This window comes from Stigmatopora nigra, chromosome 18, assembly GCF_051989575.1.
Source record: "Stigmatopora nigra isolate UIUO_SnigA chromosome 18, RoL_Snig_1.1, whole genome shotgun sequence".
NCBI classification, from domain to species: Eukaryota; Metazoa; Chordata; class Actinopteri; order Syngnathiformes; family Syngnathidae; genus Stigmatopora; species Stigmatopora nigra.
In genome coordinates this window covers 10,573,185-10,597,816 of record NC_135525.1, presented here as the reverse complement: position 1 = coordinate 10,597,816, position 24,632 = coordinate 10,573,185, and the positions used below count along the sequence as shown (strand labels likewise).

At 38.2% G+C, this 24,632-nt stretch overlaps 1 protein-coding gene and 1 long non-coding RNA gene across 2 annotated transcripts in view; one reads left to right on the top strand and one right to left on the bottom strand.

Annotated features, from left to right (window-relative positions):
- Positions 1–3,697: 3,697 nt before the first annotated feature.
- Positions 3,698–24,632, top strand: part of LOC144211478 (uncharacterized) — a 39,636-nt gene continuing 18,701 nt past the window's right edge. Inside the window, exons 1-2 of the long non-coding RNA XR_013329610.1 lie at positions 3,698–3,939; positions 7,618–7,730. This is a non-coding gene — a long non-coding RNA (uncharacterized LOC144211478). The remainder of the gene's footprint in view (positions 3,940–7,617; positions 7,731–24,632) is intronic.
- On the bottom strand, positions 14,586–20,620 carry pmp22b (peripheral myelin protein 22b). The gene is made up of 5 exons (XM_077738769.1): positions 20,458–20,620; positions 20,088–20,180; positions 19,839–19,932; positions 16,642–16,782; positions 14,586–15,787 (listed from the first exon to the last, which is right to left on the bottom strand). The coding sequence occupies exons 2-5, from the start codon at positions 20,163–20,165 to the stop codon at positions 15,627–15,629; spliced, it is 474 nt and encodes a 157-aa protein (XP_077594895.1). The 5' UTR covers positions 20,166–20,180; positions 20,458–20,620; the 3' UTR covers positions 14,586–15,626.

Below are 24,632 nucleotides of genomic sequence, written 5' to 3'. Positions count from 1 at the left end.
CGTCATTTGATGTGGGGTAGTTGGGCGGGGGTCTCTCATCCTTTTCCCATGGACAAAGACATGTTTGTAGTCTAGCTAGGGTTCATCCATCGTAGGACAGTACCTTAACAGGACAAATCCGAACTTCTGCTTCCCGAACTTTAGCAAAACTTCCCTAAATTCAAGAAACCGCAATCCGAAAATCTTCAATCTCCAGCACCCCTCGTTAAGGACATTTCCCCCCAAACCTATTTGACGAAAAATCTCCTGAAAACTCTTGGATCCCCCTCCTGATACGTCGCCTAGGCGGCTGGCCAAAGAAGGCCTCCTGAAAGGCTTCCCTGAAAAGAAACCGCCATTCCCGGCCTCGCAAGATTTAAAGGGGGAACGAGTCGAAGGGTCGGCACGGTCAGCCTCAGCATAAATGCCCGCTATTGTCTCTTGTGAGGAGATGCTCTCAGCAGGGAGTCCATAAAAACCCGCCGGCAACACTAACACTCGCAAGCTCCGGGGGCTCCCCAAGGGAGGGGGGGACCTACCGCCTGGGAGAAACAGCTGAGGTGGGGGACCCCCCTTTTAGCTTCTTCTCTGCATTTTTCCTGGTCTGTTAAGTTTATCATCCCCAGACATATGCGTAAGGGAGGTCAACCTTTTGAATCGTACACCCCCCAAAAGGCCGAAAACCCCCGAAATGAAAACAGAAGCGTCATTGTAGCCACCGGACGGCGCTTTTAATTCCTCTGCTGGAAATAATTGGGCATGCCTTTTTACCTAGGCAAGTCTATATGTCTTCGCGGACTAGTCGACAAGAAGGGGGGGTCCGTGTCTTACCGGATCTTTTGTGGAACGTTCACGCCTGCCTCGTCTCCAAGCCGTGAGATGGGCAAACATGAAATCCGAGTGGAAAAGGACCACAAAAGGTTGCGGGAGGATAACTAGGAAAGGGGTGCCCGCCAGTGAGGGGGATGGAAAGGGGACGGTTTGTCCCTTGCACTCCAGGCTTCAGAAAGTAGCAAAACCCCGCAGATTGGTGTGAATGGACTCCTTATGAGGACCTGGCTGTTATTCCACAGCCGGATTAAGAGGCTGCCAACTCCTGTATGGCTCTGTCCTCGGGTTTTGTTTTTTATCTCTCACTCTCACGGGATGGACATTCTTTTACGTTTTTATTACGGACATGGATCAGATCGTCCTTGGCGAGGACTCTTTGGGGTATTGGAAGTGAAGTATTTAGGAGTTAATGACCACTTATCCCCTGATATTAAAGAAGTACCTGGTTTAAGGGGTCCAAATCTGGATTAGTTTTAAGAGATAATGCTTTACACTTTGGTATTCTGTCTTGTGCCAACTTTTCTTAGTTTTCACTATCGTCAGGTTCCAAACTGGACTCAAACCAGGATTACAGGTCATCAGATTTCCAGATTACAGTCAGTGGCCTTCTAGTTATTCACCCCAGATTCAGATCAGAACAGGTAAACTCCCAAAACCACTTTATGCCAACACAAAACCGCCCAACTTGAAGAACCAGGTGCGAAAAGGCAACCCTACCAAGAGTTGTCAACCCAGAGAACCCTACAAAATCCAACAGATGTCCCACAATCCACCCTCATCTTTGAACAAAAACATACCTAGAATCTGAGGAATGCAAAGCTGCAACGTAATCTTCCCCATGTTTGATCAACTTGTCAAAATAACAGATTCCAGGAACAACAAATCACTGTAGCGCAATCAGATCACTTCTATTTCCTTATCCCGTCACAACCAGGATTTAATTTAGTGTCCTCAAGTCCATTTTAACCCCTGTCAATTGACGAAAATCATCCTTAACGAAAGGTATCTTCACTCATCTGTTTTGTCTTTTGAATGCCGATGCGACCCATCTCCCGGAAGCCAGACTCGAGCCAGGAAGAATTCGGCTAAGCTCGGAAACCCGCGTGGATGTCAAGACCCTCCCCATACCACCCTCCTACCACCCCACTCCTTCTCTACCCTGTCGCTGGCTAACTTCTCATTCAGGAAGATTTACTGTAATCTGCTTGATCAAAGACAGCATTGCAATCCCATTCCGCTAATCCGCTTTGATGGCGACTCGCGCTCATGTAATAACACCGCTATCCTTTTTTTTTGGGGTGGTGTCAGAATCTGGTACTGGAAAACAGTCAAATATGAAACTATTTCAACTTCTTGAATCTTATTAAGAACATTATTCATCGCAACAACAACCAGCTGGGTTTTCATATTAGGAAATGTTTGATGTGAAATGTATCATAGTTAATATACAATATTAGAGAATCAGGGTTAGACTAAAGTTCATTCATTTTAAGTATAAGTCAAGTCCTTTTCTTTTAAAAAGTATATTTGAGTTACAGATTAGCAAGGTTGCAAGAAAATTTAAAAAAACACTTGTCCAAGTGTGTATCTGCAAAAAATATTTGGCTCTGACAGCACAGGTTGGAATCTTGTGGAGTATGCAACCCCTAGTGGTACATAAGAGAATTGCATGTAAGTAAAAAAATGTACACAGATATAATCATTAAAATCATAAATTCTTTGATTTTTAAAAAATATGTAGAATGTTTAAAGTATAGTATCATGATAGTAATTCCAAGTATATATATTTTTTCTATTATCTAATTCATGGTATTCCAAATTAAATAGAAAATAGCATTTAAAACAATTCGGAATTTATCTTAAAACCGTTTTAGGACAAACTGTGGTAACATAAACAAGCCCGCTTTACACCAAGTACTTCATGTTCCTGTATTTTTACAAACGCAAGCCCTGATGAGTCGCAATCGGTGTATTGCACAAACAAGCCCGGACATCAGAAAGCCCCAGTTGTCCACGCACGACATCACTTTGGATGGCGCCAACTAGTAGTACTCGTGAGCGTGGCGCTCATTTCAAAACGAGGAGGATAGGGTTGGTTGTCTTCTCTTGACAGCGTCCGTCCGGCAAGCTGCGGCGGCGCGATAAGCCGGGCTGGCGTTTTTCGCCAGCGCAGTTAGCGTCTCTGACTTGGCCCATTATCATGAGAAAGAAGCAGGGAATTAGCCCGGAACGCTGATTCATGTTCGAAATTAGGATTAGCAATCTGGGCCAGTCAAATCCCTTTGAAGGCCAGCCAATGAAACGACAACAGATAAGGACAGAGTACCAAGGTAGTACGTACGTATTTTTTTTTCATGTCGTGGAAATATTAAGCTTCATTTTTAAAGTTGATGTCTGTAAATAATAGTCACGGAATTTTAAAATGCAGTAGGGTGGATAAGTGGTTCGGGCATCCGCCTTGCAGTTTGGTGGTCTAGGGTTTGATCCCTGGTGGACTTTGGATAATTGAAATATAATATATATAATAATACTAATATATAATGTATATAATAATAATATATGTATATAATGTATATAATAATAATATATGTATATAATGTATATAATAATAACATATAATGAGTATAATGTATATAATAATAATATACAATGTGTATAATGTATATAATAATATACAATGTGTATAATGTATATAATATTATATAATGTGTATAATGTATATAATAATATATGTGTATAATGTATATAATAATATATAATGTGTATAATGTATATAATAATATATAATGTGTATAATGTATATGATAATATATAATGTGTATATATATATATATATATATATATGTATATAAAAATAATGCACATTGTTTGTTTGGGCTAGACTCCAGCACCCCCGTGAGCTCCGTGCGAATAAGCGATTTAACATGATGAATGTATATTAACAATACATATTGAATTAATTGGAATATATTCTATAGTTCTTTTTTTCAGTGTTTTTATAGGTTTCGTCCTCATCGACCTCTGATTGGTCGACTGACAGGAAACGTAAAATGTTGATGGTAAATACAATATGCACGCATATTGACATTGAGAAATCTTATTTGATAACATCCTCCTGAAGCAACATGGGTAAGTGCGAAAACTCATTAAAAAATGTTTTTTCTACTTTGTATTATACAAAAAAATACTAATCCATTATCCAATAATGACATTATTGAACTGGAAGTCGACCAACTCGTAGTCAAGCAACCAACACATGCACTCCTCCTTGAATCATCCCACCAAATAAGTGTCTCCCATTTGGCATCGCCATTTAGAATTATGATTTTTGGACAATTCCCAGCCTCTTTGAAAAATGACTTCAATGCCTCTGTTTATTGTTGGCAACAAAAAGCAATTTCTTATGCTCTCTCTTTTGTAATTTCTTTCCCTTCTCAAGCAACTTTCCCTGCCACGTGTCGTAATCATCTCAAGGAGGCAAATATGCGCACCGAGGGAGCATTTTAATTCCGCAAAAAAAATAACCGGCGTCATCGGGAGGGAGTATCCACTAAAGTCTTGCGGTTCTTCATTAAGCCCAGAGAAGCTTAGTTGCCGTTAGCCCCTCCCTTTTACTGAAACACACATTTAAGCACACACACACTTCCACACTCGCTTACCTTATCATTGAGCAGCAGTGGTTATTACACAGCATCTGTCTCTGCTGATTAAAGCAAAGGAACACACACACACATTCTGGGATGCCAGTCACGAAAAGCAAGGGAATGCTGCCATTGCAAATCATTCCCTTTTATAATATTTGCACCGTCACCGACTTTACGCCATCTACAGTAAAAAAATAATAATCGCTTCACTTACAGTGTTGATTTTAAAGTTGGTTGTCAGCTTGTAAAATGATACTAAAACCAATTGAATGTATTTGTAAGTTTGTTATGGAAGTATTGGACAAAAAGACAAAAATACACCAAGAAATAGTTGAGATATAAACATAATAATAGTAAATACATTTAAAAAATATGCTTGTTAAAAATGGTAATGCAATCTTAGTTCAAAAAATCTTACATAGTCAAGATTTTGTCCAAAAATATTCCAATTTGTTAACAATAGCTGGCTCTATAGGTGAATGTGTAGTTGCCTTAAATAACTATTATAAAATAAATCAAACTCTAAAGAAAAAATCTAATATTAAATATTAGTGTTGTACCAATAGAAGTTTACTGTGTAAGTTGACGCTGTAGTATACTGAAGTTTTTATTTTTTTGTCAATTGACAGTACTTTATTTTCTGAAAACTTAGTCATTAGAAGCCACGTTATGGTTGGCAAAATGACCGTGTCATTTTAAAATCATTATATTTTATTCTTTCATCTGATTTTAATATGGTTGTAAACGCGGGTCAAAACCTTCAAAACCTCACAACCCATATGTGAAATACATTTTCCAGATGAGACATGCAGTCATGTACCGTTAAATGTTGTTTTTATGAGCCAGATTTGGTGACTTTGGCGTCCAAAGGACTGCTCAAAAATGATTTTTTAACCAGTCATTTTGCATACCTGCCAACTTATACGTTTTTTGATGATTTTAAATTGTGTAATCAGTAAAACAACTTTTCTACAGGATTTTTTTAAGTATATTTTTTTGTAAAACCGATGTAGGAGAAAATTTCTACTTTAACGTGCACCCCTATCTGAGTAAATATGTATTATATATAATATATATTTTTAGTGTTTAATATATTCCTGAGTATATTAATTTAGTATTTAGTAAAATACATATTTTTAGTGTTTAATATATTCCTGAATATATTAATTTAGTGTTTAGTATGATAAATATTGTTAGTGTTTAATATATTCCTGAATACATTAATGTAGTGTTTAGTAAAATACATATTTTTAGTGTTTAATAATGGGAATTGCAATCATCAATAAGCGTAGCAATTGGCCGAGATTGACAGGTAGAATTTGGAGTAAATAGCCTTACAAATTAGGGCGAAACAAGATGATAATACTTCTGTATGAGATAATAAGCGACATATGGATTTTCCGTCACGCTGTCAAAGCCTAGCACGCCATGCTAAACTTTCCAATGGGAATGTCGCCACCTGGTTTCCAATCCTTTAGCGATCGCCCCCCAGGCTACATGTCGCTCACACTGGGTTCGATTGGTTATTTAACATCTACGCCCGATGAAGCCAAGTTGCCAATCGGGCCACCCCCGCGTAACCCTTATTTGGCGCTCCTCCTTCGCCCCCGACCCGACACGATCCATCACAGGACGTACAAAGGGACAAAGGAAGCGCTGTACCGCCAGAGGCCAGGCCTTCTTTTTTTGGGGGGGCGGGTAAGGTGTTACGGTGCAACTCCCCCATTCTCTGCACTCCACACAAGGGTTAATGACGGCGTGAATGAGCCGCCATTGTGGCTGGGTGGAGAGAGCATCTATTGTGGTTGTAGACAATGGACCTTTAAAAAAAAGTTCAGGGTTTTACCTCTCACTGCTCAAAGGGAACCTAGTGCTTGTTTTGTTTTTTTCATGTGCAATGGGCTGTGCTAGCACTTCAGTTTGGTTCAATGGGGACCTTTGATTGGGCGGTACTAAAGGGGCGGGGGGGAGGGGGAGTGCATCCGGGCATCAATCTTTAACCTGCACACCGACTAAACTGACAGACAAAACCCAACTCTGGTTTGTGTTAATACTCATTTTTAGGGATTGTTAATTTTTATGGGCGAGTTGAGAACAAGTGGCATGATTTTGCTGACTCAGATTTGATAAATGTATTGGATTGGATGAGTTTATTCATCCTGTATTGTTACAGTAGCAAGAGGGTGAGAATACAGACACAGAAAAAGATTTAAGGGGTAAATAGATAGGTAATAAGTAAGTTTATAAATATTTACATGAATAAATATATATATAAATGAATAGGCATGTTGCTGAAATATATATATATATATATATACACAAAAATATATATTTATATATATACATACAAAGAAATATATATACATACATACACATGGAAATATATATACATACATACACATAGAAATATATACATATACATACATACACAGAAATATATATATATATATATACATTCATACACATGGAAATATATACATACATACACAGAAATATATACATATACATACATACACAGAAATATATATGTATATATATATATATATATATATATATATATATATATATATATATATATATATATATATATATATATATATATATATATATACATTCATACACATGGAAATATATACATATACATACATACACATAGAAATATATACATATACATACATACACAGAATTTTATATATATATATATATACATACATACACATGGAAATATATACATATACATACATACACAGAAATATATACATATACATACATACACAGAAATATATATACACATACACAGAAATGTATGTATATATATATATATACATACATACACTTGGATGTATTGAGGAAAAAAATAGCACATACTAATCTCCAATCCAAAATTCGGATTAATTCTTATAGTTCTAATCCGTAAAAAAATAATCATAAGTAATTCATTGACATGTCTCAATTGTGAAGTACTTGACTTTTATTCTTTGTTCTGCAAATTCTGTTTCAGGAGTCTAAATGTATAATATCATTTTTTAGCAATATACCTATGGGTGCTGTTCCATCTTAAATGCTCAATAAAACATTTGGTCCACACATTTGCTTCACGCTGTTAGCACTACTTTATAATTAGGGTCTAAAAATCTTGAATGTTCATTGTGGTCTTTTACAGAAAGAAGCAACATATTTGAAAGAAACGGACCTTTGTGTGGCCTCATTGAATTTTTACGACTTCAGTCGCCCAATTTTCCTGCTGACATCTACAGTCCTGCCATTTAATTTCTAGTAAGTGAAAATTATTCCTACTTTTTTAATGGTCATATGTTCAGGTATTTTTTATTCCTGTAGGAATAACATAACGCTAAAGCTATTTGGCCACCTTATGTAAAGAAAAACAAACACTAATATACTTATTATAAGTCTCACAACAATGACATAACTCAATAAATCATAACATAAGCACTTCGCCTCCATAAATTAAATGAATACACATTACCACAATGCTAATCTACAACGTAAAATACGAAATCTGCATTTTAAAGTTGTATAAACCGAATTAAACTGCATTAATACGATAAAATAACACACTGTAGTATTTTTCCATTGATTAACCCAATCATTTCCTTTCATTAACACTTGAAAACAATTGTTTTGGAACCTCCAATGACCCGGCAGGTGACTTTTAATACGTAAAAAAAGATCCGTTGTCTCCATTGTGTTGGCGTTACGCGCTCTAATTGAGACTCCATCTTTAGACTTTACAGTGAAAGTTTTCGGTCAATAGGATATTTAACCCCCCCTGTTAAGCCCCCCTAGCCAGCAAGCTCCATAGCACCCCCTCTGTGACAAAGATAGTGTTTTTACAACACCTCATTAATGACAGCGTGATGTCACTTTCAAAGGAAAAGTGGAAAGTCAGAAGGGGATCTTGTGGTTTTTGGTACACCAATACCTTCTTTTCCTCTTAGTAGTATTAGCATGTAAATGTCCAGAGTAGTTTTAACGAGCTTGACGAGAGATATAAAGTCACATTTTCATTTGACTAAGTTGTTAATCGGAATGGGCACATCTGTTTTCGTCTTTAAATGTGACGTATAACCAAGACTGTTGATTGTTAAATAGTACATTAGTTATCAAGTGGTATTTAATTATATTTAATTTGATTGTGTACAGTCTTCCCTTGATTATCGTAATTATACTTCTTGGCGATTTTATTTTGCGATTAATTATTACGGTTTATTTTTTTGTAAATTCATAAAACTGAAAATACACACTGAAACTCGTAAGTGGACTTTTGCAACTAGGACTAAAGGCACTTAAGTACAAAAATAAGTTGTTATAAAACTTTGTGATTTTCCGGTTAGGTTAGGGCTACATTTTTCGCAATATTCGAGTGATTACTGTATTCTTGAAGTAATAGTTTTTATATATTTTGCAGTGCTTTTGTTGAAAGGGTGCTCTTCATAGGTTGTAAATATTTTGTCACGTTTTGAGGCTTGAATATTGCTTATAGAAATAATGAGTTGGTGGAAGGATTAAATTTCGTATGTTGCTACTTTAGATTGTTTTCATATTTGTGTACTATTCTTTAAAGTTGCTGTTCTTCAATGAAAGGTTACCCAGGTATTACTTGAAGTATTGTTATATTTCTGTATCTGTAGCCCGGATGATAGGGTCTTAAAGTACTTTACGATTAAATCTTGTTATTGTTGAGAAATTCAGTTTTGTTTAAAAAATAAATGGGGTTTGGATTTTGGAATTTTTTAAATTCACATATTCATCTATCTGAATGATTTCTTACAAAATTTAGGTTATAAAACAGCCAGGGTCATTCGCTAAATCTGTTTTTGTTAGTATCATTTGTTATGGATTTGTTGTAAGTTGGCCATTTACGAAAAACGATACATAGAGTTGTCTTTGTATATATTTTTTTTGTTGTGCAATTGTGAACATTCGCTTTGGTTTCTCGGATCAATTGTGCAAATTGTGGTGGCGCCCTTGGGCTTTTCTTTGAAGTCAGCGCGTTTTTGAGATCCAAACCATGTATGGAGACCTTTACATTGTCTCCTCTTGGAGGTCACCATGAGTGGAAGTGAAACCCAGCTGCTTTTTACGCCACATGATGACGAAACGGCATCGGAACTGTGCCTGTGCCGGTCCACCTGCCGCCTCTGTAACTCCACCCCGGGGGGTTTCGGCGCCGGGATCTCCCGCTGGGTGGCGTCACGGCAACCAAAAGCAATCCCCCCCGCCGACTTGGGCCAAGCTGTTACATGTCAGCGCGTTTTGGCGGCTTCATTAGCATATAAAGAGAAGAGAGGCAGCATCATCTGGGACATTAGTGCGCCCGAGGTGTTCTAAAATGACCCTTTGGGTAATTTAGGGTGGTCTCTGGACGGCAACAATGTGCTCGCTACACTTTGTTATTTGTCCATGAGGGTGCGAAAGTAGCCTAGATTGGATTTGGGATATCAGGAGATTATAGAAAGAAATTTGAGATTAAACTGCTGGAAAGCTTTGGAATGAGGATTTGTTGTTTGGGAAATGGATTCAGTAAAAAATGGCAAGTGAAGATGGGTTTTTTGACAATGATTTGGATATTGTGGGAGTAAGAAGGTTAATTGAGAAGTTTTAAATAGATTCGATAAATTGGGATGCGTAAAAATACTGAAAAAGGAACTTTTAAGAAGCCTAAAAATTAAATTTTTATGATAAGTGGTTCAGAAAATGGATGCAATCCTAAAACTAAACACGTGGCCCTCTATTAGAAAATCTAATTTCATATTTTGAGCTTATTTTAACCATTTTAAGTATGCCACACCCACCCAGACAGTTTAATCGTTTAACTAGTCATTAGAGGTTCAAAGGTCAAATATTCTGAAGGCACTTTGGTCCATTGTAATCACATTTTAGCGTTAAAACATCGTTAAAAGCTAATTCCTGACAAACTTACTGTTGCCTGTTGATGGACAGATGAAACTGAGGTTATTAACTAAAATAAATGCGCCAATATTAATACTAAATGTAGTACTGAATCAACTTCAACTTATGAACACTTTCAACTTATGAACAATTTCAACTTATGAACAATTTCAACTTATGAACACTTTCAACTTATGAACACTTTCAACTTATGAACAACAACTCAGAACCTAACTCGTTCGTAACTAGAGGAGCGTCTGTACTTTATCTTGCAACTCTTGTAAAACAACACCCAAAAACTTTTAATCGTTAAAACAACACCTCTGACACGTATTTTTTTTACACTTTGGCAGATAATTTACCCAAAACCGCAAGTGTTGGAATGTTAAAATAGCACTTGTAAAACTGCATCTCCAGATGTTTTAGCGCTTGTGAGGATCACTTTTCCACCACATCAGGTGGCGTCCAGATGCGGGGTTACTTCGGACCGACTCGGGGGTGACTTACAACGCGTCATTAAATAAAAAATAAGGGCTAAGAAGAAAAATAACTTTGCAGAAGGAGTCCAATAAGATGGACTTCCTCTCAGCGTGGCATTAATGTTGTGGCAGCTCGTTGCGGAGGGGAGTTGACGCATTAGCCCGGCGGGAGGGGGGTCGGAGGGTCGGGGGACGGGGGTGTCGCCCGCCACGCGTTCTGTTCTGGATCAGCGAGGGCGTGAAGTGGCAGCTTTGGGTCAATCCGGGTCTTTTGACTTATTGCCAGCTGCCAAAAAGAGGAAAACATGGTAGAAATATTTGTTTCTCCTATTGTGATGATTTTGAGTGGATGGGAAATTGAGTATTTTGTCTGAATTGAAAGTAATGGCTTTTTTGGAGGAATTTTTTGGATAATATATCAGAGATTTGGAGAAATTTTGTGATTTTGGCCAAAAAAAAATGACATGTTAAGGATTAAAATTGGTTTAGCCTGATGACTAGGTATGAAAATACAATCGTAAAATATAATAGGACTCTTATGTCTGTTGTTGCTAAACTAAATCTGTTAAAAACTTTCATCCGTGGCTTTTGCTCATTTACTGTGTCATACTTTACAGCAACATTTCCTGATTTTCAGCAAAAAAAATGAGAAAAACTTTCATTTTTTTGCCAAAAATCAACATTCATTCATCTGTGACCTTCACTCATTTACTTTGTCATACTTTACAGCAACATTTCTTCAAAAAATGACAAAAACATTCTCATTTTTCTGCCAAAAATCAGGTAATATTGCCATAAACAGCACCAAGCAAACTAGCAAAACCCACAAATGAACATTTTCAACCGATTTCATTTGTCAACAAGAGTCCTATTATATTTTACGATTATAGTTTCATACTTAGTCATCAAGCTCCACCCATTTTAATACTTAAAGTGTATTTTTTTCCTGATGATTCCGCCTTCTGAACACTGTGTTCTCCCCAAATGTAAAACCGAGGCTTCCAAGGGCGTCCTCTCTGACACGCCTAATAGAAATAATGTCTCTCTAATGGACTGGGGGGCCGACTATATTAGGTTGCCCCCAGAAACCAACCCCAATAGCCCCCCCTGACTCCCACCTCATCTCCCTTTCTTTAAACAGCAGTCATAAAAGTCCCTGAAGCGTATAGGAATATGTTGACCATATGGCCTTTCACTGCGTGCCGTTGATTTACTGCAGAGAACAACCGTGTTTTCAATGCGTCAAACTAAGTGGCTAACGTGTCACCCCCCCAAAAAAAACGCCATTCAGATGACAAACAATACACTTTCCTTCTTTTTTTAATTAAAACTGTAAAAGCTCGTTAAAGCAGTTCGTCTTGATTCCTTGCAGCAGCAAAACAACGAACAAGGATGCGCAAAAAAAATAACTACGAAAGAAATTACCTTAAAAAAATAGTTAGTAACAATTAGATATTTAAGTATGAGTAGTAGGCGGGGGAAAACGTGAATGGGTTGTCAGCCAATCAGAGAGTACAATGAAATAATCAATAAAAATGCAATAACGAATGGAATCGACCATTGGGAGATTAAATTAAAATAATCTGAAATTTAGCCCGGATTACTGCTAATACTGAAATTATTTTAAATTGTAGATTATTTGGATAGGGAAAAAAGCAGCTTTATCTCTAAAAAATAGATTATTAATGTATTCATTATAAATAGACTGCATAAAAATAGGCCATTGAAATCTACCCAGCAACTGATTAATATGTAAATAATGCCTTAAAAAACAGGTAAAACAGACTTTTGATGGGATTTATTATGTATAATAATTCCTCATCTCAACCGCTTATCCTCACAAGGGTCACGGGGGTCCCGGAGCCTATCCCAGCTAACAAGGACAACCCTAAACCGGTTGCCAGCTAATCGCCAGATGAAACAAATTCCAGGAACGAATCCTTCACCAAATCTCGCACATCTAACGAACATTGACGCAAGCTCAGCAGCTGTCAATCATTTCTTTGATGCTGACCTTGACTGGGTAGGGAGGGGGGGGGGACACTACCTTAAAATGCTGCCGGCATGGAAAAAATGTCCAAATCGTCAGCTGCGTACGCTAAATTACTTCATATCATCGGGGAGGGGGAACTTGGCGCTTGGCGACTTGTGATGGAGTTCCAGATTAAAAATGCGCTAACGCTAACGTGCTAAGGAGAAAATGATCTGGTGCTACGCAAATGGGCTTAGCCCCAGGGTTCTTCCAGCCGTGGAGATGGCGAGCAGATGGCGGACTTCTCATGCCGTGTGCCATTTGCATTTCATGAGCCTTAATTGTGTCTGCTGACCGCCACAAAACACCCCCAAAAACGCCGCCCCAACCCCCTCACTCCCACTCAAAGACCCACACACGCCGGCCAAGCTCGTTTTTGTGTCCCAGTGCATCAGGCAATCATAGATAATGGCATGCCTTCTGTTTATTGAGTATAAATGGAATATTAGATTAAATTTGTGTATTGGTTCGTCTAAATTTGATCAGATTTGTACAAATATAAACATTTAAAGTTTAAATCGTTTTAGTTCATTGAATATGATCATATATCAACAAAAAGTGTAAGTATGTAAAAACAGTTTTTTGAAACATTAGGTTTGCGTGTCATAAAAGTAAAATTAATCTGAAATTAGTCTGTACATGTTGTCAATGGTAGTATTTATATTATCATTTTTAATAGAAAATAAGTTCAACAGTAGGTTCTGTATCATACATTTTTTAAATAGCTAAATTTGCATTATTGTCATTTTTTAAATGAATTCCCATACTTGTTTGCATATTTTTAAAGTACTTCATTTTGAAAATGAATCAGAAATCAGGTTTAGCATTTTTTGCATGACTATATTTAATCTTAGCTATTATCGTTGATTTATGAAATTTCTAGTCTTTCATTGTGGTTTAATTGCCATTTTTAATGAAATAACAGGGATGCCAAATGAGACATAAGTAGGAGACGGCAGCAAGTCTCGCTTTCAGACCAGACTAATCAATCACGTGACAAGTTAATGACGTATTGTGACATTACGGAGTCCTTCAAATCTCAAGAGACTCATCCGTCTTTCCAAGTGTAGTGCTCCAATGTTAGCAATTGACCACACGAGGGCAGTGCAAGCTTTTAAAAGGTCTAGTCCTCTTTGATGCACCACACAGCTATAGCCACCAGATGGGGATGTTACTCAGGGCTAGAAATTAGCATGTATAGTCGTAACAAAACGGTACACAGATACAATATCATATTATTATGTATTGTATGTTGTCATTTGTTTAAATGTCTCATTTTCATAATACATAAGTCATCAGATGTTGTCAATATATTTAAACCACGTGTGATCCTACTTTATCGTAAATTTAGATACGAAATCCCCTTTTTTATATCTGGGAAAATGTGATAAACCCACAAAAACCAAAAATTTTGGGTGGTCAGAGAAGGTCCTCTTTATTGGTTACGCTATAAGTCACAGTTAGCTTTTGGTAACACGGCTAGCGCTACACACTTGTGTAAACATCAGACGTTACGCGCATACGTAAAGCACGTGCGGCAAAAAAATGGCCGGGCAGTCGTCATCAGAGCGTCTCTTCTAACTGAACCCGCGTTGGACAATATACAATACGTTTATTTGTATACAAGATGGCCGCCGCTTGGTGTTTTTTAGCGTGCCGGCCGGCAGCTAAGTTGTTCAGGACATGATCTGATTAGGACAAAGCTAATTGGTTGAAAATTGGCTTTTATTTTCAGGTTTGCTGCCATGGTAGTGTGTGGGTGTTGGTGTATGACTGTATCTGTTTTAATCCCACATGCATCAAGTCATTAGTGCGACTTCAGTCCCTTTTCTCAGCAAAATACATCAGCGCTAGCTAGCTATTCTTGACTTCTCATTTTCAATGACGTTAAGGTGTTGGCATGTTGTTGTTAGGCGCAAATTTACCGGTGTTTTTTGCAGTTTTCGGCCAGTCTAGTTCTTTGTCAACTTCGTTTGCGTCTATTTTGCATTTATGGTTAACAGTCATTCGTACAAAGTAGGTGTAGCTGCTATGTAAAAAAAAAAGAAGACGATTAAAAACAAACAAAACAGAGCAAAGCTGCCAAAGCACAAGCCGTAGAGTATATCTTTGTATTTTTCGTACTATTCTAGTCAACGCCCATAAATCCGAATGACCCAATTGGATGGAAATCCAATGTCCACGAGTGGCGTAATGGGAGAGGAATGATAAATATTTATAGTAGAACAATAGCACCATCTTTTGTTTTTGTCGAAAAGAAATATAAAAAGCTACAACGTAGAAAAAAAAACCCGAAAAAGGACCAGATCTATCTATCTATCTATCACTTATTGTTGTTTTGCGACCTGGCTAGCTTACAACTCTTTGTTTTTTTTGCAACTAAACACGCACACACATGAAACAACTTGCTAATCTAGTTCTTTTTAAACATGCACTTTGGTTAATGTAGGCATCTTGTTAATCCTTTGGCAAACAAAACCAACAAACGGGCAAATACAAACAAATATGGAGGCACTTAAACAAGCTAACCAAGCTCACGTGACAGAGCAAAACAACAACTATGTACACATATGTAAAAGTGTTACATTATAAATAGGTTTTAAACCATAGGTACTATATACATCTTGAAACGGAGACGCGGTCGATTTGCATTGGGTGGTGGAGAGGCGTCGGCGAGTTGGCGGTGTAGCTGGAGGTGGCGATGGAGGAGGCGCGGTGCCGGCGGCGGCCAGGGAGGGCCGTTGCCGCTTATTCTCGCTTCCGTAAGATGACGTAGATGAGGCCGCTGATCAGGGCCAGCGGGAAGGCCACCCACGCCAGGATGTAGGAATAGCCGAAGGTGTCTGTGTCGGGAACCCATTCCGGACTCATCACCGTGTAGATGATGGCGCCGCTCATTACGAACAGACCTGGGGGAAGTTGGTAGAATGGTTGGGAAGGAATGATAGCTAAGGTTTGAGTCTGATGTTGTGTATAGTGGATGATAGTTTGGATTGCAGTTTTTTGGTAGTCTTAGCTTGGGGTTGTAGTCTTTGTATACTGAAATTTGGGGGGGAATATAGGATACTTGTGTGTGATTGGTTAGAATAATTGCATTGTTTGAGTCAGGTGTGGTTCGGATTGGGGTTTAGTGGATGATAGTTTGGATTGTAGTTTTTGGGTGGTCTTGGCTTTGGGTTGTAGTTTTTGTAAATAGAAATTTGGGGGGGAAATCTAGGGTACTTGTGTCTGATTGGTTCAAATAATCGCATTGTTTGTGTCTGTGGTTTGGGTTTAGTGAATGGTAGTTCGGATTGTGTTTTTTTGTAGTCTTAACTTTGGGTTGTAGTCTTCTTCGTAAACTAAAATTTGGTTGTGAAGGCTAATGTTCAGATGCTATTTTTGCTTTTTAGCAAAACTACTCTTGGTTCATTGCAGTTTTTTAAACTAAAGTACAATCTGCCTTCTTTATACCTACTACTACTATTTTTTTTTACAAGACCAAGACTGTACAGTCTCCCAAAACTCTCCTACAATACTTTTCAAGACCCAGACTGTGCAATCTGCAAAGATATTCCCACAAATCAAGTTAAGTCAAGGCTACTTGATGAGATATTAATATTATTTAAACAACACAGGCTATAACATTTACTACTGAAGACAATATCCATAGCTATAAGTTTAGTTTCTGAGTCCTAATAATTTTTATAGTAAAGATTCGCTTATTCTATCAGCACCATTGAAGACCCAACTCAATATTTTCCTCCCAAGTCATCATACTCACTGGCAAGAATCTGGAAAGTTCCGGTGATGAAGAAACGCCCTCCCTTCTGCAGGGTGAAGAGCTGACAGAAGAAGAGGATGAGTGCCAAGCAACTGAAGATGATGGACAGGATCATGAGGGCCTGGACCGCCTGGATCCACTCTGGACATTAAAATAAGCAAGAGGAGACATAATCAATAACGGGCGGAATAAACGCCCGTCATTAAGCCGTAACGAGGGCGGCTAGCAATGTTTACTTCAGGGAGCTTGTAATGGATCCATAATGATGCGACTAGTCAGGGTATCTTGTTCTGATTCCATCCCCCATCCCCCTCAGCTCGCTACTACAGCCAATCCTCGCATCAGGACCGGCGACGAAAGATCGATCCAGACTCCGCCAAGACCCTGGGGTCCATTAACCCATTATCTGCTTTCTGATGCCTGGAATATCTAGGCCTTCATAACATGGAGTACACATTCCGTCCTCATTTAATACCAAAAATTTCACACAATCGTAATTAACAATCATTTCATACGATCCCTTAAACTACGAATCTAAGCCTGGATTTATGCCCAATCAAAATGGCCGACTATTTGTGTCTTTGAAGGCTAAGACTTGGCTATTTTTTCGTGATTAAAATACTCGCTAAATTCAAGAAATCTGGCTTTAAGACCTAACTATTAAAAAAAACAACAACAAACCGCAGACCCAAACGAAATAATCAAATTATTTATAACAATGTTGTGTTTTTTTGTTCCGAACAAAGCCTCTAGTGTTTTTTTTTTTTTTTTGCGGTATCCTTCTTCCTCTCAAGCAAGATAAAACTGACACACTCAAACTATTAATGGCGCTCCGGCCATCTCGCCAAGGGATTGAATTTTTAGCAAAATATGACGTAACCCTGATAAAATGATAGCTTGGGTGGAATGTTCCATCGGTTGGCCTTTTTAAATACGGATGCTACGCCAGGCCAGCCTTTTTCCTTCCTCCACTGTCAACACGGGACGTTTCCCCCCCTCCCGGTGTCATAAAAACATACAAATCAATCACGCCGTTGAGCATCACTCAGAAGCCAAACAGGAAAAGAATAGTTGATAAGAGCCTAGCCTGCAGTTTTCGAAACATTGTGTAAAAAGGTAACATTCTATCAAAGCTCTGATTTTTAATTGTTCGATTTATATGCAACATATTTAAGTCTTAGGAGCTGTTTTTATCACAAGAACTATTTATAATGTGCTAACGTTTAATTTTATTTTCGGAATTCTACAAAATTTTAACTAGTTCTACAATGTCTGTGTCTGAACCAAGAAATGTCCCAAGGATAAAATAAAGTTAAAACCTATTCTAACTCAAACAACGTAAATGCTAATGTTCTAACTAATATGCCCATTACAGGTTAGGACAACTTTTTACATATTTTCGGCTATATTTTAACAGACGTTTTATTACCTTGTTCCCTTACCAAATGGCTCAATGTCAACAATGATAACCCACTTTTAATTATTGAACCATTTTTCTTAATTTGCATTAATTCCTCTCAAAAAAATTCGACTAGATAATAATTTCTGAATTTCCATGCCCACAAACAAATAACTAGCCCAATTTTCTTTAAAAAAAAACCTTCAACTAGATCACCCAACCCACAATCAAACAACCCCACCTACAAACTATCTCCCTGTCATCTGCAACACATTTTCTTATTCAACCATTTTTCTTAACTTGCATTAATTCCTCCAAAAAATCCGACTAGATGATAATATCTGAATTTCCACACCAAAAATAACAATCCCAATTTTCTTCAAAAAAAACCCTCTAAACTTAATCACCCCACCCCCCCAATCAACCCCACCAACCCCAATCCACCAACCCTCCCACAAACTATCTCCCCATCATCTCCAACCCACGCCTTCCTAAATAAACCCTCTGCGTCACAATCTCTCGTAAAAACAAATCAAACTCCCCATCAAAACACTCAAGCCCAATGCACCTCTGACATCACTACCCCCCTCTCAACCCCCCCCCCCAACTCCTAGCACGTTCTTCAACATCCCACAAATCTTGTCACATGCACACAAGCTATAAAAATCCCTTCAAGAGCAGCTGCCGCCTCCCTAAATTGCGGCCGTAGACACGGCGAGCTAAGATGGGACACTGCGCTCTGACACTGGGCGTGACCCACGCGCATTTTCAGCGCCACAAACACATACTAGCGTGCTTTAAATACCCCCCTCCCTCCCTGGCGTATGCAGACATCCACCCCCCCCTCAATGGCCGATCCGGTCACTAGGCTGTTTCTGCACACGGGACCTCAATATGGACATCACGCCACCGACTATTTTTACAGGCGGAGGCCTTTCCGTCATCCATTGGCGCATTCCCTCCCTTAGATGGCGCCAGAGAGGCAACCCCGACACGCCCTCGCGATTGGCAAGTCATCCTATACACTATAAGTCCCTTTGCTTTTTAGTTCTAATCACTATTGCAGTAATATTTATCATATCGGTGAATTCCTTAATCGTAGCTATTGCCCGATCCACAAAATTGTCAAATAATATCAATATTTAAAAACTCTAATGCCATATTTTTATTCCTAATGTCATCATTATGTCAATTTAGAGGTAGTTGTCAAATATGTCTTGAAAATTTTATATTACGATTTCTAATAGGTTTTGCAATGTTAATTTCACTATGCATTATCATTAATAATGATGTTCATATTAATCTTAAAATGTTATTGGACTTCTTCATAAATCCTTTCATTTTTTTCCGTTCCCAAACATTCACCATCATAAACCTTGTTGATCTACTCAGGCCACTCCCACTGCATTACCGGTCGTAATAGCTAAGTTGCATCAGCACTGCTTTATTAAAATATGGATAAATATCCACATAATTATCCCATTATTAATAATCAGGACTCATAATAAAACCCCAACCCCATGCCTATAAAATAATAAATAATCCACCTTGCCACTCCCAGTCATATCATTGCAGATATTTACATATTTTGCAGAACCACACAAATAACAGCAACAATTTTAATATTAATAACCATACATAACAATAATATTGATCCCTTAAAGTAACGCACCTCCTTGAACAATCAAAAAATTCCCCAAAATCAACTTTATTAGCCTAAAAAATTACCAAAACATTCCCAAAACCCAAAAATATGATCATAAATCTCCCAAAAATGATATAAATTAACGAAACTCACCTCCCGTAGAGGCGCCATCGCAACGTTGAATTCCACTAATGATAGTGCAGTTGGTCCACAAATCCGAAGTCCCGATATCATTGGATGTCCACACCTGTAGAACACAAAAAAAACCCCAAAAAAACAAACCAAAAACACCATGATACATTAATTGTTTACATCAATTAAGCATACCCTGCAGAACCCCCACACCCACTACACATATTTAGTACACAGGGTGTAAAAAAAAGCCCACCCAGGGTGACTCACGCTGACTATGGTGGAGACGAAGAGGAGCACCAAAGCGGCGATGTGCAGGAGGACGATGGCCAGTAGAAGAAGCAGCATCTTGGCAAAAAGAGTCTGGAGCAAGACCAAGAGAACGAGGATGAAGAAGAGGAAGAAGAGGAATAGGAATCAGGGCGCGTGCTCGCAAGTTAGCGTGCACGAGCGAGCGGGACATGGGTGTGTCACTGCAGCACGCTTCGGACAAACCCTCTCACTTGTTACGCTCTCAAAACACTCCAAAAAACATGACTTTTAACCCTTTAAACGTCAACATTTCCACCTTATTTTCAGTCCTAATCCACTTTCACTCCACTTTTGTTTTTAAAGAAGAAGAAAAGGAAGTTGTACTTACTTGGAGCGTGAGCGTGTATTCCCGTCGGAAGAAAAAAAAAAGAAGGGTAATAAGTTTTGTCCAAACGAGGAGTGGAAGGAAGGAAGGAAAAGGAAGGAAAGGAGCGTTGTCCTCAAGCGGCGGTGTGACGGCGCGCTGACAGCCGCTGGTCTCTTATAAAGTCTCTCATTATGGGATAGAAGAGACCCGCCCCGGCCGGCGGTCCGGCCCCTCTTCCACATATGTATAGACGTACGCTGCGTAATGGGGCGCCGTTGCCCTGGTAACCAGCCTTGTGTGTATGTCTGTCTAATCTGTTTTGCTTTACTTGGAGACATATGCATGCCTAACATATATAATAGTATGTATATATGTGTATATGTATACATGTAGTGCATGTGTAGGTATATATATATATGCCTACACACATAAACATACATACACATTTATACACATGTATACACATGTATACACATTTATACACATGTATACACATACATACACATGTATATACATGTGTACCTATACATACACATGAATACACTTGTATACACTTGTATACACATGTATGCACTTGTATACACTTGTATACATGTGTATACAAGTGTATACAAGTGTATACATGTGTATACAAGTGTATATACACTTGTATACAATTCTATACACTTGTATACACTTGTATACACTTGTATACACATGTATACACTTCTATACACTTCTATACACTTGTATACAATTCTATACACTTGTATACAATTCTATACACTTGTATACAATTCTATACACTTGTATACAATTCTATACACTGTATACACATGTATACACATGTATACACTTGTATACACTTGTATACACCTGTTTACACTTGTATACACCTGCATACACTTGTATACACCTGTATACGCATGTATACTCTTGTATACACTTGTATACACTTGAATACACATGTATACACTTGTATACACTTGTATACACTTGTATACACTTGATGAGTTTGCTCATCTTTCAATTGCAATCCCAATCCACTTTTTGTTGTTACTACAAGCGGCAAATATTTTTCCTACTAAATCTGCTCAGGGTCAAGTTATTCCACTTCCACTATAAAATGATGGTGACTCATTTATACTTCTAATACCAGCATATCTTAGCAACCCTCAAGTAGCCTCTGCAAACGTGTCGCATAACATAAAAGCATTTTTACAAGGCCGAGGGGGGTTCCATCTGAGTTCCACGCTACTCGCTGTTGCCATGGCGCCCTGGGAAACAAAAATAACCCAAAAAGTTGGGTCATGAGCTCGTGACTCACTGCCAATGTTAGCATAGCGCTAGATGTGTAGGGCTCTCCCTGTTAGCTTAACATAACTCATTCAGGAATAGCCAACGCGGGTAAAAATGTCTTGCAATACCACCAACAAACTGCGGGAAATGTAGAAGAAGCCATAAATATTTCTTGCGAATTTTGGGCTAGCCGGGTTCCCCCGTAAAGACAGGAAGCGCCTAACGTGTGTCATGGCACGTGTTTCCTGTCACTACTCGTAACAACGAACACACCCGTGTTCCTCTTTAGCCACTGAGACGTGCCGATACCCGCACTTTGTCAGCTACTTATGTCAAGATGGAGGCTAGCATGTTTCTTGAAGTGGCTGCAGACGTCGTGCTAGGCGAGAATGATAGTGCAACGGGCTGAAGGCGCGTAGATCCTGGCTAATGAAATTGTTTTTCCATGCCTTATATGTCCGTGTTTGGGTTGACATGACACGGGAAGGTTCGTTGTCGTTGGAGCATCTGGCAACATTTGGTTGACGCGTGGAGATGTTTTTTTTTTTTGTTATTGTTGTCGTTTAAAGCCCTCAGGGGGAGGCGGTAATAGATGTTGGCTTGGGGGGTGGTGTCATCCACACATTTGGGGGTAACGTTGGAATGATAGTCTTTTCGAACACCGATTTTTGGGGGCATCTGATAGGTGTAAAAGTTAATGACAGCCAAATAACTACTTTTTTATTTTAAAAAAGCGTTGTGTATGTGTATATATATTTAAATATTTGTGTATATATACATACTTATATGTATATATATTTTTAACTAGGTCTACAATGTCTTCTGTGTCTGTATTGCTACTGCAACCAAGGATATTTCCCAAATACGGGATGATACATGTATACATGTAAAGATGTATACGTCTATACATCTATAAATTTATACATCTATACATGTATACATGTATACATGTATACATGTATACATGTATACATGTATACATGTATACATGTATACATGTATACATGTATACATGTATACATGTATACATGTATACATGTATACATGTATACATGTATACATGTATACATCTATACATGTATACTAGTATACATGTATACATGTATACATGTATACATCTATACATGTATACTAGTATACATCTATACATCTATATCTACATATATATAAAGTATGCATGTATATCTATATCTCTATCTATATTTATATCTATAGCTACCTATCTATATCTATATATCTAGTTAGTAGATATTTTTTATATAGTTGTTTTCTCAATTCCAATTCCAAAAAAGCAGCACTCCAAATATCATAGCATAAACTTATATTCTAAAAAAATGTAGTCACCTGTAGCTAGCTTTGGCATCAATGCCCTGTAAACGAATATAATATCGATACCACACGGAAACTTAATAATTCATAAACTGGCACCTGTATATAAGGCACAGTTTGTGAGAGACTTTAATAGTCAATCTATTGCGGTCTTGTTTTTTTGAAGCAGCTGATAGAGGTATGTCATTCAAAATGAATAGAAGTATCGATTGGTAACAGTAGTCTTCTTGCTTTGGCAAGGTGCTTGAGCCTAGCGGTCCTTACATTTCCCAACCGAGAACCGAGATAACTCGTATTATTTACTATAAAGCGGTTGGTTTTTGAAGATTAGTGTCAAAGTATGAGGAAGTATTCTTCTCCCATGTAAAAGGCCGTTGGGAAGTGGGAAACCGCAGGCTTATCTTGGAGTTTGAAGGCTTCCTCACCACGTCTGCGTTTTTGCGGCTTCTCGAGAGGCTCCTTCCACACATGTGGCAGGCCTCCAACAGCCACAGGAAGTTCCCATGAACGTTCCCAAACGCTTGCCCTCCCGAGTCTGACGTTAACTACTACGAAGATCGACCACAAGGTCCCCCTGTCCAATGCTAGCGGCTAATTCCCCTGTGAAACTACTCCTTTACAACTTTGAGTTAAAATATCTCCAAATATAACTTCATAAATACTAACCTTACATGTGTTAACCATGAAAACTCTTACCAGATGCCTTAAAATATCTTGCAAAAGTTCCTAATTCGAGTAAATTTGACAAATTTCGAGCTTTGACATAGACTGAATGTCTGTATTTATACATACATGACTTAGTTTTCATCGTATTTTTGCTCGGAACAATTGAACTGAGTACTTATTCCAAAAAGTGAAGCTAACAACTGGCAATTGCAAAGTGAAAAGCTCCACCCGGGCGACCCTTTCTCTTGTTTTTCCCCCCTCTCGAGTCTCCCCCGTCGGAATGTAGCGATGCAAAATAACACGGGGCTGTTAAAAATAACCCGTCAATATGTTTGGAGCGCCACGAGGATTCCAGCGTACATTCCGCATGTGTGCAAGGGGAGGAGGCCCTCCTGGTCTTGGATGCCTATTTGCATCCCACCTAAAAGGGGAAACTGACACCCATTCCTCCGAGTAGACTTTCTTTAAGTAATATTTGGGAATTTCTACTCATTTTATAAGGTTGAGCGATTTGAACAGGCCTTTGTGAACATTGCATTGAGTTTCCTATAAGTAAATCAAATATTAAATTCAATATCTTGGCATTGTCAAGCTATCAGTTCTCTGGTTCATGTTTGCTATGGTGAAATTTCTGCAGGTCGATATCACAAGTATGAGATACTAAATATTGTGAAATAAGCCCTTTTGTGCTTTCGTTCTAGATGAAACATGTCAACTTTGGCCAATATTAATGATATTAATCCCCCTTTTTAAGTGATAATATATTTAACTAATGTAACACGCCATATTTACTCTCATAGGGTGCTTTTTGGATGCACTAAATTCAAGATTTTGTAGATGTCGCTGTATGACGCGGATAGCTTGACTTTCTGGGTACATTGCTTGCTGGCATGCTCTATTAATATACTGACAGCTGAATTTTT